This window comes from Colius striatus, chromosome 29 (assembly GCF_028858725.1).
Source record: "Colius striatus isolate bColStr4 chromosome 29, bColStr4.1.hap1, whole genome shotgun sequence".
Lineage (NCBI taxonomy): Eukaryota > Metazoa > Chordata > Aves > Coliiformes > Coliidae > Colius > Colius striatus.
Window position 1 is genome coordinate 1,952,168 of NC_084787.1, and position 12,216 is coordinate 1,964,383.

General features: G+C 59.3%; 1 protein-coding gene across 2 annotated transcripts; it reads left to right on the forward strand.

Moving 5' to 3' along the window:
- The first annotated feature begins 5,131 nt into the window (after positions 1-5,131).
- Positions 5,132-11,052, forward strand: LOC133628355 (SLAM family member 9-like). Of its 2 annotated transcripts, none has more exons than XM_062016344.1 (7): positions 5,132-5,214; positions 7,986-8,327; positions 8,626-8,919; positions 9,503-9,622; positions 9,725-9,816; positions 10,060-10,183; positions 10,313-11,052. In XM_062016344.1, the coding sequence occupies exons 1-6, from the start codon at positions 5,142-5,144 to the stop codon at positions 10,174-10,176; spliced, it is 1,038 nt and encodes a 345-aa protein (XP_061872328.1). In that variant the 5' UTR covers positions 5,132-5,141; the 3' UTR covers positions 10,177-10,183; positions 10,313-11,052. The 2 variants fall into 2 exon arrangements, with proteins under 2 accessions (XP_061872328.1, XP_061872326.1); XM_062016342.1 differs by having other exon boundaries at positions 10,060-10,167.
- Positions 11,053-12,216: the final 1,164 nt, after the last annotated feature.

The following is a 12,216-nucleotide window of genomic DNA, read 5'->3' on the forward strand; positions in this document are numbered from 1 at the left end:
AGGGGTAAGGGGAGGTTTGTCAGCTTCTCCACCCTCAGCTTGCCTTGGTTTTATCTCTTTCCCCCAGGAAACAGGCTCACTGAATGATTCTGTTTCCCTCCAAAGGTTGCCCATGACTCGGGTATGTTTCCACGCCTGGTTTATTATGCATGAGCCAAAGCAATTTGCCTCCCTGCTCCCAGGGAACCCATCTTTAAACCAACAACAAAGAAAGGGCGGAAAAGGGAAGTAAAGAAGGTGCTTTGTCATTCACAGTGGCATTTGCTGGAGCAAGAAGGCAGATGGAAGCAGGGAGAGATGGGCAGGGAAAAGGAGAGACATGAAGTTGTTCCTCTGGAACCCCTCAAACTGCCACTGTGTAAAAACCGAGTCAGGGCGCTTCAAAGAGATCAGCTCAGCTCCAAAAAACCAAGCCCAGCAGGGGCTCTGCCTCACTAAAGATACAGCCTTCCTCTCCCTGGGAAACAAATCTCATCTTCACCATCCAGTTAATTTATTCCAGAGCTGTATTCTAATTCATTCCCCAGGATGGCAGCACTGAAATCCCAAACTGCCGCCTTCCTCCTCCTGCTTCCCTCCTGAGGCTGCAGTCACAGGGAGGAGGAAGAGGAGGGAGAATGTGGGGAGGGCTGTGGGATTTTATCTTGCTTCCATCCTCACCATATCTGCCCTGCACATGGGGGAGGAGGATGGGAAATGTCCTTGCTGAAGTTTGGGGAAGCAAGTGCAACCCCTGCCTCTCATCCCCACGTTTGTGTGGATCCAGGGACCCTCAAACCCCAGGATTTTCCTTCCAGATCCCCCCAGTGCCAGTAGAACTGACAGGCAGGGAGAAAAACACAACCCCCTGAAAAACCTAAGTGAGGTATCCCTCAAGTAAACCATCATTTGTGTCCCAGTTCGTTATGTACCCAGAGATACGACTCATCCTTTCCCTCACCCCTGGCTGCTAGGCTGCAATTTCATCTCTCAGCCCTCCGTTACCCTCCCTGGTGATAAAACACAGTTTGGTTTTCATCCCTAATAAATCACAAGCTCTTGGAGACAAAAAGAGGCAGAGAGAAGGCTGAGAGAAGGATGAAAACAGGGCAGCTAAGGGTTTGGCATCAGCAGCCACCCCTGAAGTGGGCAGATGCAGGAAGCAGAGAAGCAAAGCAGAGGTTGGGGACACGCTGCCTAAAAACCTCAGTGTCCTCACACACCTGGGGTTGTCACAGGGCCAGGTCAGCCCTGGAGCAAACCAGGAGGCACTGACTGAGATAGCAAGATACTGAGGGGCTGGAACGTGGCCAGAGCTGGGAAGGAGCTGAGGGAATGGGGGTGTTGAGCCTGGAGGAGGCTGAGGGGAGCCAGGAGCCCTGACACTCCCTGACAGGAGCCTGTGGCTGGAGGAGAGTAAATCTCTGCTCCCAAGTGATGGGACAAGAGGAAAGGGGCTGGAGCTGCCCCAGGGGAGGGTGAGGCTGGAGCTGAGGCAGAACTGTTTCCCTGAGAGGGGTGTCAGCCCTGTGCCAGGCTGCCCAGGGAGCTGGGGGAGTGCCCAGCCCTGGAGGGATCCCAGAGCCGTGGGGTGAGGTGCGGAGGGGTCAGCGTTGGGCTGGGCAGGGGGAGGTTCATGGTTGGACTTCAGCAGCCTCAGGGGCTTTTCCACCCAAACTGATTCTGTGATTCCACAGCCGACTGACGAGAGCCACAGAAGAGCCCAAACTTGGCGTTCACAGAAGCCTTCAGGACACCGAGCTCAGGCTTCCCGAGCCGACCTGGTGCATCGACACGCGTCGCACCCGCCCCGCCCCCTGCCCGCCCCGTCGCGGGGCTATTTATAGCCTCAGAATCTCGCGAGATTTGGGGTTGCGGTGTTGGTCGTGTGCCAACGAGGCGCTGGTTGTTACGTCATCACTGGGCGCCCAGAGCAGGGATGGGATGGCGCCGGTTGGGGCCTGCAGGGTCCCCGGGACCCCCGGGTTTGGGGCTGGAGGGAGCTGGGGGTGGAGAGAGATCCGGTGGGGCTGTAGGGCACCAGCGAGGGAGTGAGGGCGGCCGGAAGCTCCAGAGGTGCTGGGGCCTGGCCTCAGTTGGGGCTGGCGGGGGTCTGGAACCCCCGTGACCCGGCTCGGGGCACAGAGGAACCTGCTGAGGGGCGGCAAGGGCAAGGGCACGCCAGCCTCGGTCGTGCACTCGGGATGTCTCTAGCCCCGGGAGCAGCTTCTCCCCTTCCTTCCCTCCCTCTTTCTTTCCCTCCGTGTGTGAGAAGTGACGATGTACAGCCCCATCGAGCCGAGTTCTCAGCAGTTGATGTGGTTTGGAGCGATCCCTTCCCCGTCCGTCCCTCCCTCCCTCCCCGTCCCCTTCCCCACCGCCCGCTCAGCTCCGTGCAGTGGGACCCCGTTCTCCCTCTTCACGGCAACTCGCTGCTTCTTCTCCCCTTCCAAAACCCAGCCGGTGAGCACGTAGGCAGCTCCAGCTCTGAGCTCCCTGCGCCTTTTCCCCACCTCCCTCACACTGCTGCCGTATCAGCTTTGATTTAATCGGGTCTGGCAGCAGCCTGTGACAAGGTTGGTCCCCGGGGCCATGGGGCTCGTCGGGTCATGTCCTGGCTTCTTCAGGATGTAGCCCCAACTTTTTGCTTGCCGCCAGAGCCCCTCCTGGGACAGGAGGGCAACAGGGAGGAGCTGTGTGTGATCTCTTTCTTGTTACAGACCCGCTGCCGGACCTGGAATGCAGCGCTGGCTGCTTTTGGAGAGCCCCATGTGGTTCCAGCTCTTGCTGCAGTGGCACGTACCCATCGACTGGGTGATGAAACCCCGAGGGGAAGAGGGAAAAAGGGGGGCTCAGGGTGTAGCCTCTCTGCAGCGGTGTGCTGTGGGTCGGAGGGTGCAGCCCTGGTCCCCCAACACCACCCTCCCCTCCCAGGTTTGCTCTGGAGGATGGGAGCTGATCCGTGTCCAGGAGCAGAGGTGAGGGTGGCACAGAGGGATCAAAGGGGAGGGTGAGGGTCTTAAGGGGTCTCCAGGCACCCATGAGCACCTTCCTGCCCTGCAAAGGCAGCTGAGTGTACTTCACTGTGGTCCTTCCCCCATGACAGGGGATGGATGGCATCAGGCCTTGCTACTGGACCAGGGTGCTGCTGTGCCATTGTGCTGGAGTTACCCCCAGTCCCTTTGTGGCACCATCAGTGATGAAGAGGCACATAGTGATGGCTCAGGCCTCCATGGCCACCTTTGCTGACACTCTCAGCTTTGCACTGGCACTGCCCAGCTGCCCCTTGGGCCAACTCATATAATCAGAGAAACATTTTGGTTGGAAGAGACCTCCAAGATGACCAAGTCCCAGCCTTTACACTGCCAAGCCCACCACTCACCCAAGGCCTTCAGCAATATCTCCAGGGCTGGGCACTCCCCGACCTCCCTGGGCAGCCCATTCCAGTGCTTAGCTCCCCATTCCTTGGGGACATCCCTCACCAGGGACATCCCTCATCCAGCAAGTGCCAAGAGCCACAGCTCATTCCCACCTCCAGCCACTCCCAGGCACAGGGAGCAGCTCTGGCTCAGCAGCACATGCCAGTGGGGATGCCAACCTTGGGACTGAGCCCATGTCCTTCCCTTGGCTTTCGTGGACATCCCCAGATGCTGCCCAGCTCCTCAACACGAGGAGTGTGGGAGTGTCTGGCACAGCCACACTTCACCTCACCAGGGATGTCCCAGCCTGTGAAACCCTTCAGTGCTAGAGCATTTGGCAGGAGATAGCTGCTGCTTTGCCCTAGAGCCAGTGTCATCCCCAGCTCTGTCCCCTGATGAGTGGCCTTTGTCCCATCCAGACATATCCTTCTCCTCTTCCTCAGGCTCTTGCAATTTCCCCATTAACTGGAAATTTTAACTCAGCAACTTTCATTTCCCTTCCTTCCTTCGAGATGTGGGAGGAACTGAGTGGGCAGCCTATCCAGCCCCTGCTTTGCTCTTCCCTCTCAGTTTTGGGGCATTCACTGGTTGTAAACAGCCTGTGACCTTCCCCTTACCAGCCTCAGTTTCTCCAGGATCCGGGTTGGAAGGGAAAAGGGATGGTGTTAAGTCTGCTGCTGTGCAAGGTTCATGATTTCGCTCAGCAAGTTCTGTCCTGCTGCAGGGTGAGCAGCTCTGCTGCAGGGGCTGCTTTCCTCCCCTCCCCTCCCCTCCCCTCCCCTCCCCTCCCCTCCCCTCCCCTCCCCTCCCCTCCCCTCCCCTCCCCTCCCCTCCCCTCCCCTCCCCTCCCCTCCCCTCCCCTCCCCTCCCCTCCCCTCCCCTCCCCTCCCTGTTTTCCACTTCGACCTGCTGGAGGTTTTAAATAAGAAAGAAGCTTTCTGTGCTGCTAATGGAACGAGCTTCCTCCCAGCCCCAGCCCCCGCTCGGGGCTCCAAAATCCTGGCTGGGAGGGCTCAGGGGGAGCTTTTCTGCAGCCTCCCTGAAGAGGGGAGATGTGTGAGGGATGAGGGGGATGTGAGGGGGGATCAGGGGGAACCCATGGGAATCATTTGGTCCATGGCTGCCTTGGCATCACATCCTGACCCTGCCAGGGCGTCTATTCCTCATCTGTATCCCTTGTGATTCAGCCAAGACCTCACATCCGCTCAGAACGTCACCTGCTGGGCTGTTTTCTGCCCCATGGGGTGCTCAGGTACCTCCTGTACCCCATCACCCCAGCTCCAGCATGTTCCTGCTGCCCTGATTTCTTGAAGACAACATCCTTGCTATTTTGTAGCCTCATTCCAACGTGCCCTTGCTCATCCGCAGCACCAGCGGGAGACCTGGCAGAGCTGTGCCGGGCACTGCCAGCGTTAATCCGGGCACCGCGCGGGGCTGACGGAGGATGCGGCAGGGTCGGGGGTCAGCGCCAGCCCCCGCTGCGCTCGCTTCAACATCCTCAGCGGCTCAGGTCCTGCGTATTTCACACCTACCCCCTCCCACACACACACACAGAGACACACATTTCCCCCCTCTCCCTGGGCCGCCTAATCATTTGTGGCGAGCTAATTAATGAGCCGCCTATGCCCCGCGATGCTCGGCTTCTTACGGGTTGCAACGAGAGGCGGCTTCGCTCCTCCCCATCTCTCCTGCCGCTGACTCTGCCCACTGAAAAGCCGCACGAAGAAGCCGAGGAGGAGAGAAATGGAGGGGGAATTGGGCAGGATCAAAGGCCGCCTGCCCTCGCTGCTCTTGGCGTTGCTCGGCCTCGGGCCAGGTGAGTGCGTGGCTCAACACGGAAAAAAAACACGTCCCGCGGGAGCAAAGTGGCAAAGCGGGTTGGCTGCGGGGTGAGTTCGGCGAGCAGGGATGCTGACCCCATCCTGCCTTCTTCTTGCCTGCTTCGGGCTTCACTGCAGCCCACCCCGACCTCTGCCCCCTCCATCTCTCAGCGCTCCCTGGCATCTCGGCTTTAACGAGACGTTTCGTAACGAGGCGACGGCCGGGTGACCACGGACATCCCTCCCCCTCCCTTCTTCCCACTCCATCAACCCCACCGGGGTCCCGTCACCCCTATAGTGGCTTCTGCCATGTGCCGCTGTCTCCCCACCGAGCCCTTTAACCCCCCCGGGGCTGTGCCAGATCCGGCTGAGAAGCGGCTTCTTATGTAAAGCGGGAAGGAGGAATCCCCTTAATTCCCGGCGTGCTAATCCACACATTCAATAACTCCCCTAAACCCTCCGATTCCTACAGAAAGCATCTAATAGTCCGGCCAGATTAGCGGGGGGTGGGAGGGGGTAGAAAGGGGGGGATGTGGGGGGTTTATCTGCCTACCGATTAATTGGCTTCACGAGCAAGACGGGCTGCTGCCAGCCATGGGGCTGTGGCACAAGGTGCCAACCCCGCCAGGCTGATGACAAATATCTGACCCAGCTAGATGGAAAATAGGCTGTTAATGATGCTTCGGAGTTTTCCAGCTGCTTTCTTTGATCAAAGGGATTTGATATCAAAGTGTAAAGGGGGGGGGGGGGGGGTGATGAGAAAGAGCAAAACCTGGACTCGTGGGTGAATAAACCCAGGGCTAAAAATCAGCCCCGGAGCTCGGTTTGGTTGATCTTGTCGGGGTGCTGAACGCATTCTGATGCGTTCAACATCGCGTTTATCCCTTTTGCCTCTCCTCCCAGCATCAGGGCTGCGGAGATTCGGGCTCCCCGCATCCCGGAGTAAACAGGACGAGCGGGGAGGCGAGGCGCTGGCTGTGCCTGGCCGAGCCCTGGCACCAGTCGCCTTTTCCCAGCCCTCATTTCCTCCAGCTCCTCATAAAATAGCTCGGGGGGGGCCGGAGGGGACCCCTCCTCACACACCCATCCCACGTGGGACTTCGGATGTCCCGTGGGAGGCTGGAAAACGCCGGGAGGGGGTTGAAGGGAGGATGATGCCCGAGGGGTGCTGATGGACAGACGGACGTGCCCCTCCAGGCCTTGCACGGACACAGCGAGGGATGGGGCGAGAGCATCTGCTCAAAGTCCTCTGTGAGAAGCCTGATGAGCTTCTTCCCAGGTCCTTTGTGCTGCTTGAGGATGATGTTTGTTCACATCTGTCCCCATCCGGACCCAAACCCCGGTGTTTTGGGACTCTCATCCTCCCTCTCACCACTCCTTTGATTTCCCCCACGGCCTCCGACTCCCACGCACGGGCTGAGCATCCTCCTTCTAGGCTCGACGAGAACCACGCAGTGATGGTGCCCGCGGCCAAAGCAGCTTCCCAGGGTCCTGAAAACTTCGCGCTCACCCGGGGAAGTGTCAGAAATGCGGTGGGCTTTAAGATTCATCTGGAAGCACCAGGAATGGAGCCTGGGATAAGTAGGATCAAAGCATCAAAAGCTCCAGCGACATGGAGCACTTCTTATAAAGCAAAGCAAAGAGGCAGCTTGAAACGTGGGGTTGTTGGAGGGTTTTATACCAAGGGAACACTCGGATGTCTGTGTTTAATCTCCTTTAATATCAAGGCACATCTGCTTCTGCCTCCCGCGGGTAGGGGGCGAGCGGAGGGGGATGCACCGAGGTGATGCAGGACCCGGTGGGTGATGGGACCCATCCCAGATGGACTGGAGGCAAAGCTGCTGGTCCCGACTTGGCTGAACATCCCAGTTTCCACGTGGGATGAGGCTGGGGGAGAAGGGGACGTTGTTATCCCATGGCAGAGGGGCGTGGGGGGCCGCGGGGGCCGGGAGAGGAGACAGCTTGTAGGTAGGCGGGAGCTGCCAGGAGAGAGGGAGGTGCTGCCAAGCTGCTCCTGGCGTGGTGTGGGGTGGTTTTTTTTGGTTTTTTTTTTTTTTTTTTTTTTTTTTTTGCAAGAGAGCTGTCTATGCTGCCAAAAAAATGTGAAATCTCATGATGGAAGCTCAGATGGGGCGGTTGAAACGTGCCCTTCGGGCTCAGGGGGTGGGTTAGAAGCAGCAAAGCCCATCCCTGCAGGAATCACCCAGGTGCTGAAGCGGCGAGGAGGTGGCTCTATCCCTCCTGCCCATCCCCTCGGCCACCCACTGCTCTCCCCCATCACTTTAACCCCTTGTTGGTTTTCCGTAGGGATCTTGGCCGAGACACATTTTAAGGAGGACAATGAGCTTTTGCAGCTGCTGGCTAGGAACTCCTCCCAGACTCTGTTGGAACGTTGTTCTGGTGAGAGCCCGGGGGCAGCCCCGGGGTCGGCAGAGTTCAGATGAGGCACCTGCATCTGAACTAGTAGATGCTTGATGGATATCTTTTAGCACCTAGTGTCCAAGCCCTGGCATCTTTCCCTCCCTGACGGAGCAGGAGGCGGCTCTGACAGCATTTAAGGACTTTTATTGGGTGGGGACACATCCCAGTCCCCAGCCTGGAGAGGGACCAGACAATAGAGAGGAGACCAAGAGACTTCGTCAGGGCAGGGAGATGCTGCTTCTTTCCTTCCAAAAAGGGATCCATCCCCCAGGGTCCTTCAATCCCTTTCTTGTTCCTGATCTCCCTTGTCCCCAACACATCCAGTGACTTTGTGCCTTGTCTGCAGAGCTACTCTTTGGCCAAGCTCGAGCTCAGCCCCAGCAAGTGAACGGTGTCCTGGGGGGGTCTGTGTTGCTCTCCCCAACTCTCCCCCCCAACAAGACAGTGAAGGAGATCGAGTGGAGCTTTGCAGGCGGTGCTGGTGCCACCATTCAAGTGGCAGAGTTTGGCCCAGGTGGCTTTGAGAGGCCTGACCCCAAGGATCGCTTCAAGGAGAGACTGGAGATGCTGAACCAGACGGTGCTGAGGATCAGGGCCCTGGAACGAGGGGACAGTGGGGTCTACGGGGCTCGGCTCAAGCTGCACCCAGCACTGGTGGAGGATCAGGCCTTCAACCTCTCTGTCTACGGTGAGTGGCTGCACCCTGAGCTTTGGCAGAGGTGCTGGGGACAAAACCAGACAGCTCCGAGTGCAAGGGCTAAGCTGTTTTTCCGGTGGGGAAACTGAGGCACAAAGGAGTGCTGGTGGTTTAGACCTCAACCTTTGCACCCTGGTGTGATCAACCCCTTAAGTTATGTAAAAGGCCAAATCCTGCCACCCAAGAGTGGCTCTGTGTGTGCTGCTGGGGACAAGGGTGATGGTAGGGATGAGTAGGGTGGGCAAATCCCTTCTGTCTCACACTCATCTGCCCCTTCCATTGGATACAGAGTCAGTGCCAAGTCCAAGGACCCGCAGCCAACTCTTGGCCAGCACCTTGGAGTGGTGCAACCTGACCTTGCAGTGCCAGGGTGCTGGCAAAGGAGCTGTGAATGTCACTTGGAAGAGGGACAACATCATCAGGGACCTGACCTCTGACAGCCACCAGCTCTCATCGGATGGGACCACCCTAAGAGTGGCCCTGCCCCCCACTGCTGCCAACGTCACCTACACCTGCACTGTCAGCAACCCTGCTGACCAAAAAGTTGTCCTCTTTGACCTACAAGCCATCTGCCAAAGTGGAGGTGAGACCCTCAGGGGTCCAACTGGAGCCGAGGAAGAACTCCCCCGAGAGGGTTGTCAGCTGTGCCAGGCTGCCCAGGGAGCTGGAGGAGTGCCCAGCCCTGGAGGGATCCCAAAGCTGTGGGGCTGAGGTGCTGAGGGCTGTGGGTCAGTGCTGGGCTGGGCAAGGGGAAGTTAATGGTTGGATTCCAGGAGGTTCAAGGACTTTTCCAACCCAAAGGATTCTGTGATTCAAAGATGCTTGTGCAAACTTCCTGCACAGAGCAGGGAAGGTGTTGCCGTGCTGTACCTGCAGAAGACAGTGACAGGACATGAAGAAATGGGTTCAAGTTGCCCCAGGAGAGGTTGAGATTGGAGCTGAGGCAGAACTGTTTCCCTGTGAGGGGTGTCAGCCCCTGTGCCAGGCTGCCCAGGGAGCTGGGGCAGTGCCCAGCCCTGGAGGGATCCCAAAGCCATGGAGCTGGGGTGCTGAGGGCTGTGGGTCAGTGCTGGGCTGGGCAGGGTGAGGTCAATGGTTGGACTCCAGGAGCTTAAATGGCTTTTCCAAGTCAAACATCTCTGATCCTTTGATCTCTGCCCTCCCAGGGAGTCAGACCTCCTTCTCAAAGTCAGGCTACATCGTCCTGACCCTCATCCTGCTGGCAGTGAGCTTGGGGGGAGCTTTCTGGTGCTGGCGAATGAACAGTGAGAAGGCTGCAGACCCAGGCAAGTGAAGCTCCCACCCTTAAGGAGCTGGCACAGCTTGAGGGAGGGACCTGAGGGGAGTCCCAGTCCCGGTCCCTCTTATGCCACCTCACCCCACTGCAGCTGCCACCCCCACGGTGCCCGCTGAGGAGAGTCCTTCTGACCCCCAGTATGCTGAGATCGTGCGTCGCAGCCCCCCGGAAGGTAATGATCAGGTGAGGCCCCCGGGGAGGCTGGGGGCTGCTGCCTGGGGAGGGTCTAGGGGGCTGCCTGAGAATCCCTGCCATGCTGGGAGGGGTCCTGATCACACTGGGAAGTCATAACCGCATCGTCCCAACCCCACGGGTGCAAGTTGGGCTTTGAGCCAGGGCTGAGCGTCCCACCGAAGCTCCCTGGGGGCTGCCCCATCCCTCAGCAGCTTCCTCCTCCCTTCCAACACCCCCTAATTTCTACCACAGGGCCTGGGTCACCCCGAGAATAAGCAGGAGCAGGGTTCAGCTCAGAAAGCACCGGTGAGCACCGTGTACGAGCAGATCCGACGAGCGCCAGAGGACACGGCCGAGGAGGTGACGTAGCGCTCAGGTGCGGGGAGGGGCTGCCCCCAAAAAGGGGGATGGCTGCTCCATGGAAAGGGCGGGGGAAGAAAAGGGGGGGAGGTTTCTATGTGAGGAGGGTCTCCCCTCGCAGCTGAAGGGTTCCTCTCTCCCGCAGGCAGCCGTAGAGCCGGAGGAGTTGCCGCAAGGGCTGTGACAGTGCGTTGTGCCAAACCCGCCCCCTCCAGCCCCCGTCGCGACTCCGGCCGTGGCAGGGACCATCCCACGGCCACAGCCGGGCGGACACTTTGCCCTTCTCCCCCCACCCTCTCTCCATCTCCATCCTCCTCCCTCAACGTCCCACCTCCGGTTTCTCTCCAAACCTCCTTTGTCTGACGCCCTCTGAGAGTGTTTTGGGGAGCGGGAGCCCGGGCTGAGGCAGAGACAAAGGGTGGGGAAGGTTTGGGGGGAACCCTCCGTGGTCCTCGGGATGCTCCGGGATGGGGGAACCCCGGCGTTCAACTCCCACGGGCTTGGCTGGGGGCATCAGGGAGGGCAAGGAGCACATCCTAGTGCCAGCCAGTGCAGGATGAGACCCCCCTGGGGCAGATTGAACCCACCCTTGCTCCTTGCAGCCCTCCCCACTTCCCCTGGGGCTTCACAAGGATCTTCCGTGGGGAGATGCCCACTCGAGGTGCTGCCACAGAGACATGGAGGGGACACACACATATACACACAGAGGGATGCAGAAGGGACAGTTGCCCATGGAGACCCACAGAGAAGCTCCCCCCATCCCCTTCCCCACCCCCCTAAAATCCCACTCCCATACACGGAGGAGGTGTCTCGCTGCCTGCACGTCCAGCACCCACTGCCACGGGGCCCCTCGCTCGGCCAAAGCTCCCGCCGTTGTGAACCAAAAGCAACCAAAATAGCAAATAAATGTCGGTGAGATGCCAGGGGGGAGGTTCCAGGGGGGTGGTGCCGGTGGGGAGGTGCCGGGGGCGTGGACACGCGTGGGCGAGTGTGGGAGCGCAGGTACCGCGCCTTTTTTCTCTCTTTCCGCATCCACGTCGCGGGAAAAAGCATCACGACGTGCAAACCACGCAAGTTTCGCCCCCCCCCCCCCCCCAACATCCCACCTCCCACCACCCCCATCCATCCATCCCCACGGCCCCTAGAGCCGGGGAGCCGTCCCAGCCTGACTCCTTCCCAGCCGGGACACGGTGGGGGTCCCGAGGAGGGGTGACACCGGTGGGGACGGGGCTGAGCTGTCCCTAGAGGGTTGCTCTTCCTTTACGTGTTTCCTCCTGCTGCTGCGGGGGGAGGGAGGGATGGAGGGAGGGAGCGGGACTGATTCTGGTTCAGGGAAAGTTTCCCAAGCCAACAGTTTTGCTGCTGGTGAGGAGAAAGAGGCCGAGACCCCAGTGGGAACCGCAGGCTCGGGGCGGGCACCAGGAGCATCCTGGGGAGAGGGGGGCAAGACCATCCCAGGAAGAGGTGGCGGGAACATCCCGGGCAGAGGGGACAGGAATATCCTGAGGAGAGGGGACAGGAGCATCCCGGGGGTGAGGGACAGGACCATCCTGGGGATAGAAGGGCAAGAGCATCCCAGGGAGAGGTGGCAGGAGCTTCCCGGGAGTGAAGGAACAGGAGCATCCTGGGGATAGGGTGGCAAGAGCATTCCAGGAAGAGGGGGCAGGAGCATCCTGGGGGTGGGGGACAGGAGCATTCCAGAAGTGTAGGACAGGAGCATCCCAGGTGCTGGGAGCCCAACTGGAACATTTCCAAGCTGATCGGGACCCCTGTCCCCTGGATGTAAAGCCAGACAACCCGAGCCCAGCTTGGCCTCGCACTACGAACAAAGGCTCCTTCTTCTCGCAGGGGTGCTCAGCACCACGCAGGCACCTATCCCAGCTGGCATTATTTACCCAAGAGCGGGCAGCAACAGGCAGCATCCAGCTCCTCCCTTTATTACCAGGGAGAAAACAAGGGCTGGGCAGTGGGGACCAAGCTCGGGGGCTTCATGAACCAGCACCAAGCCCTTAGTGCAGCAGAAAGGAGAGATCCCACTGACCTCAACCT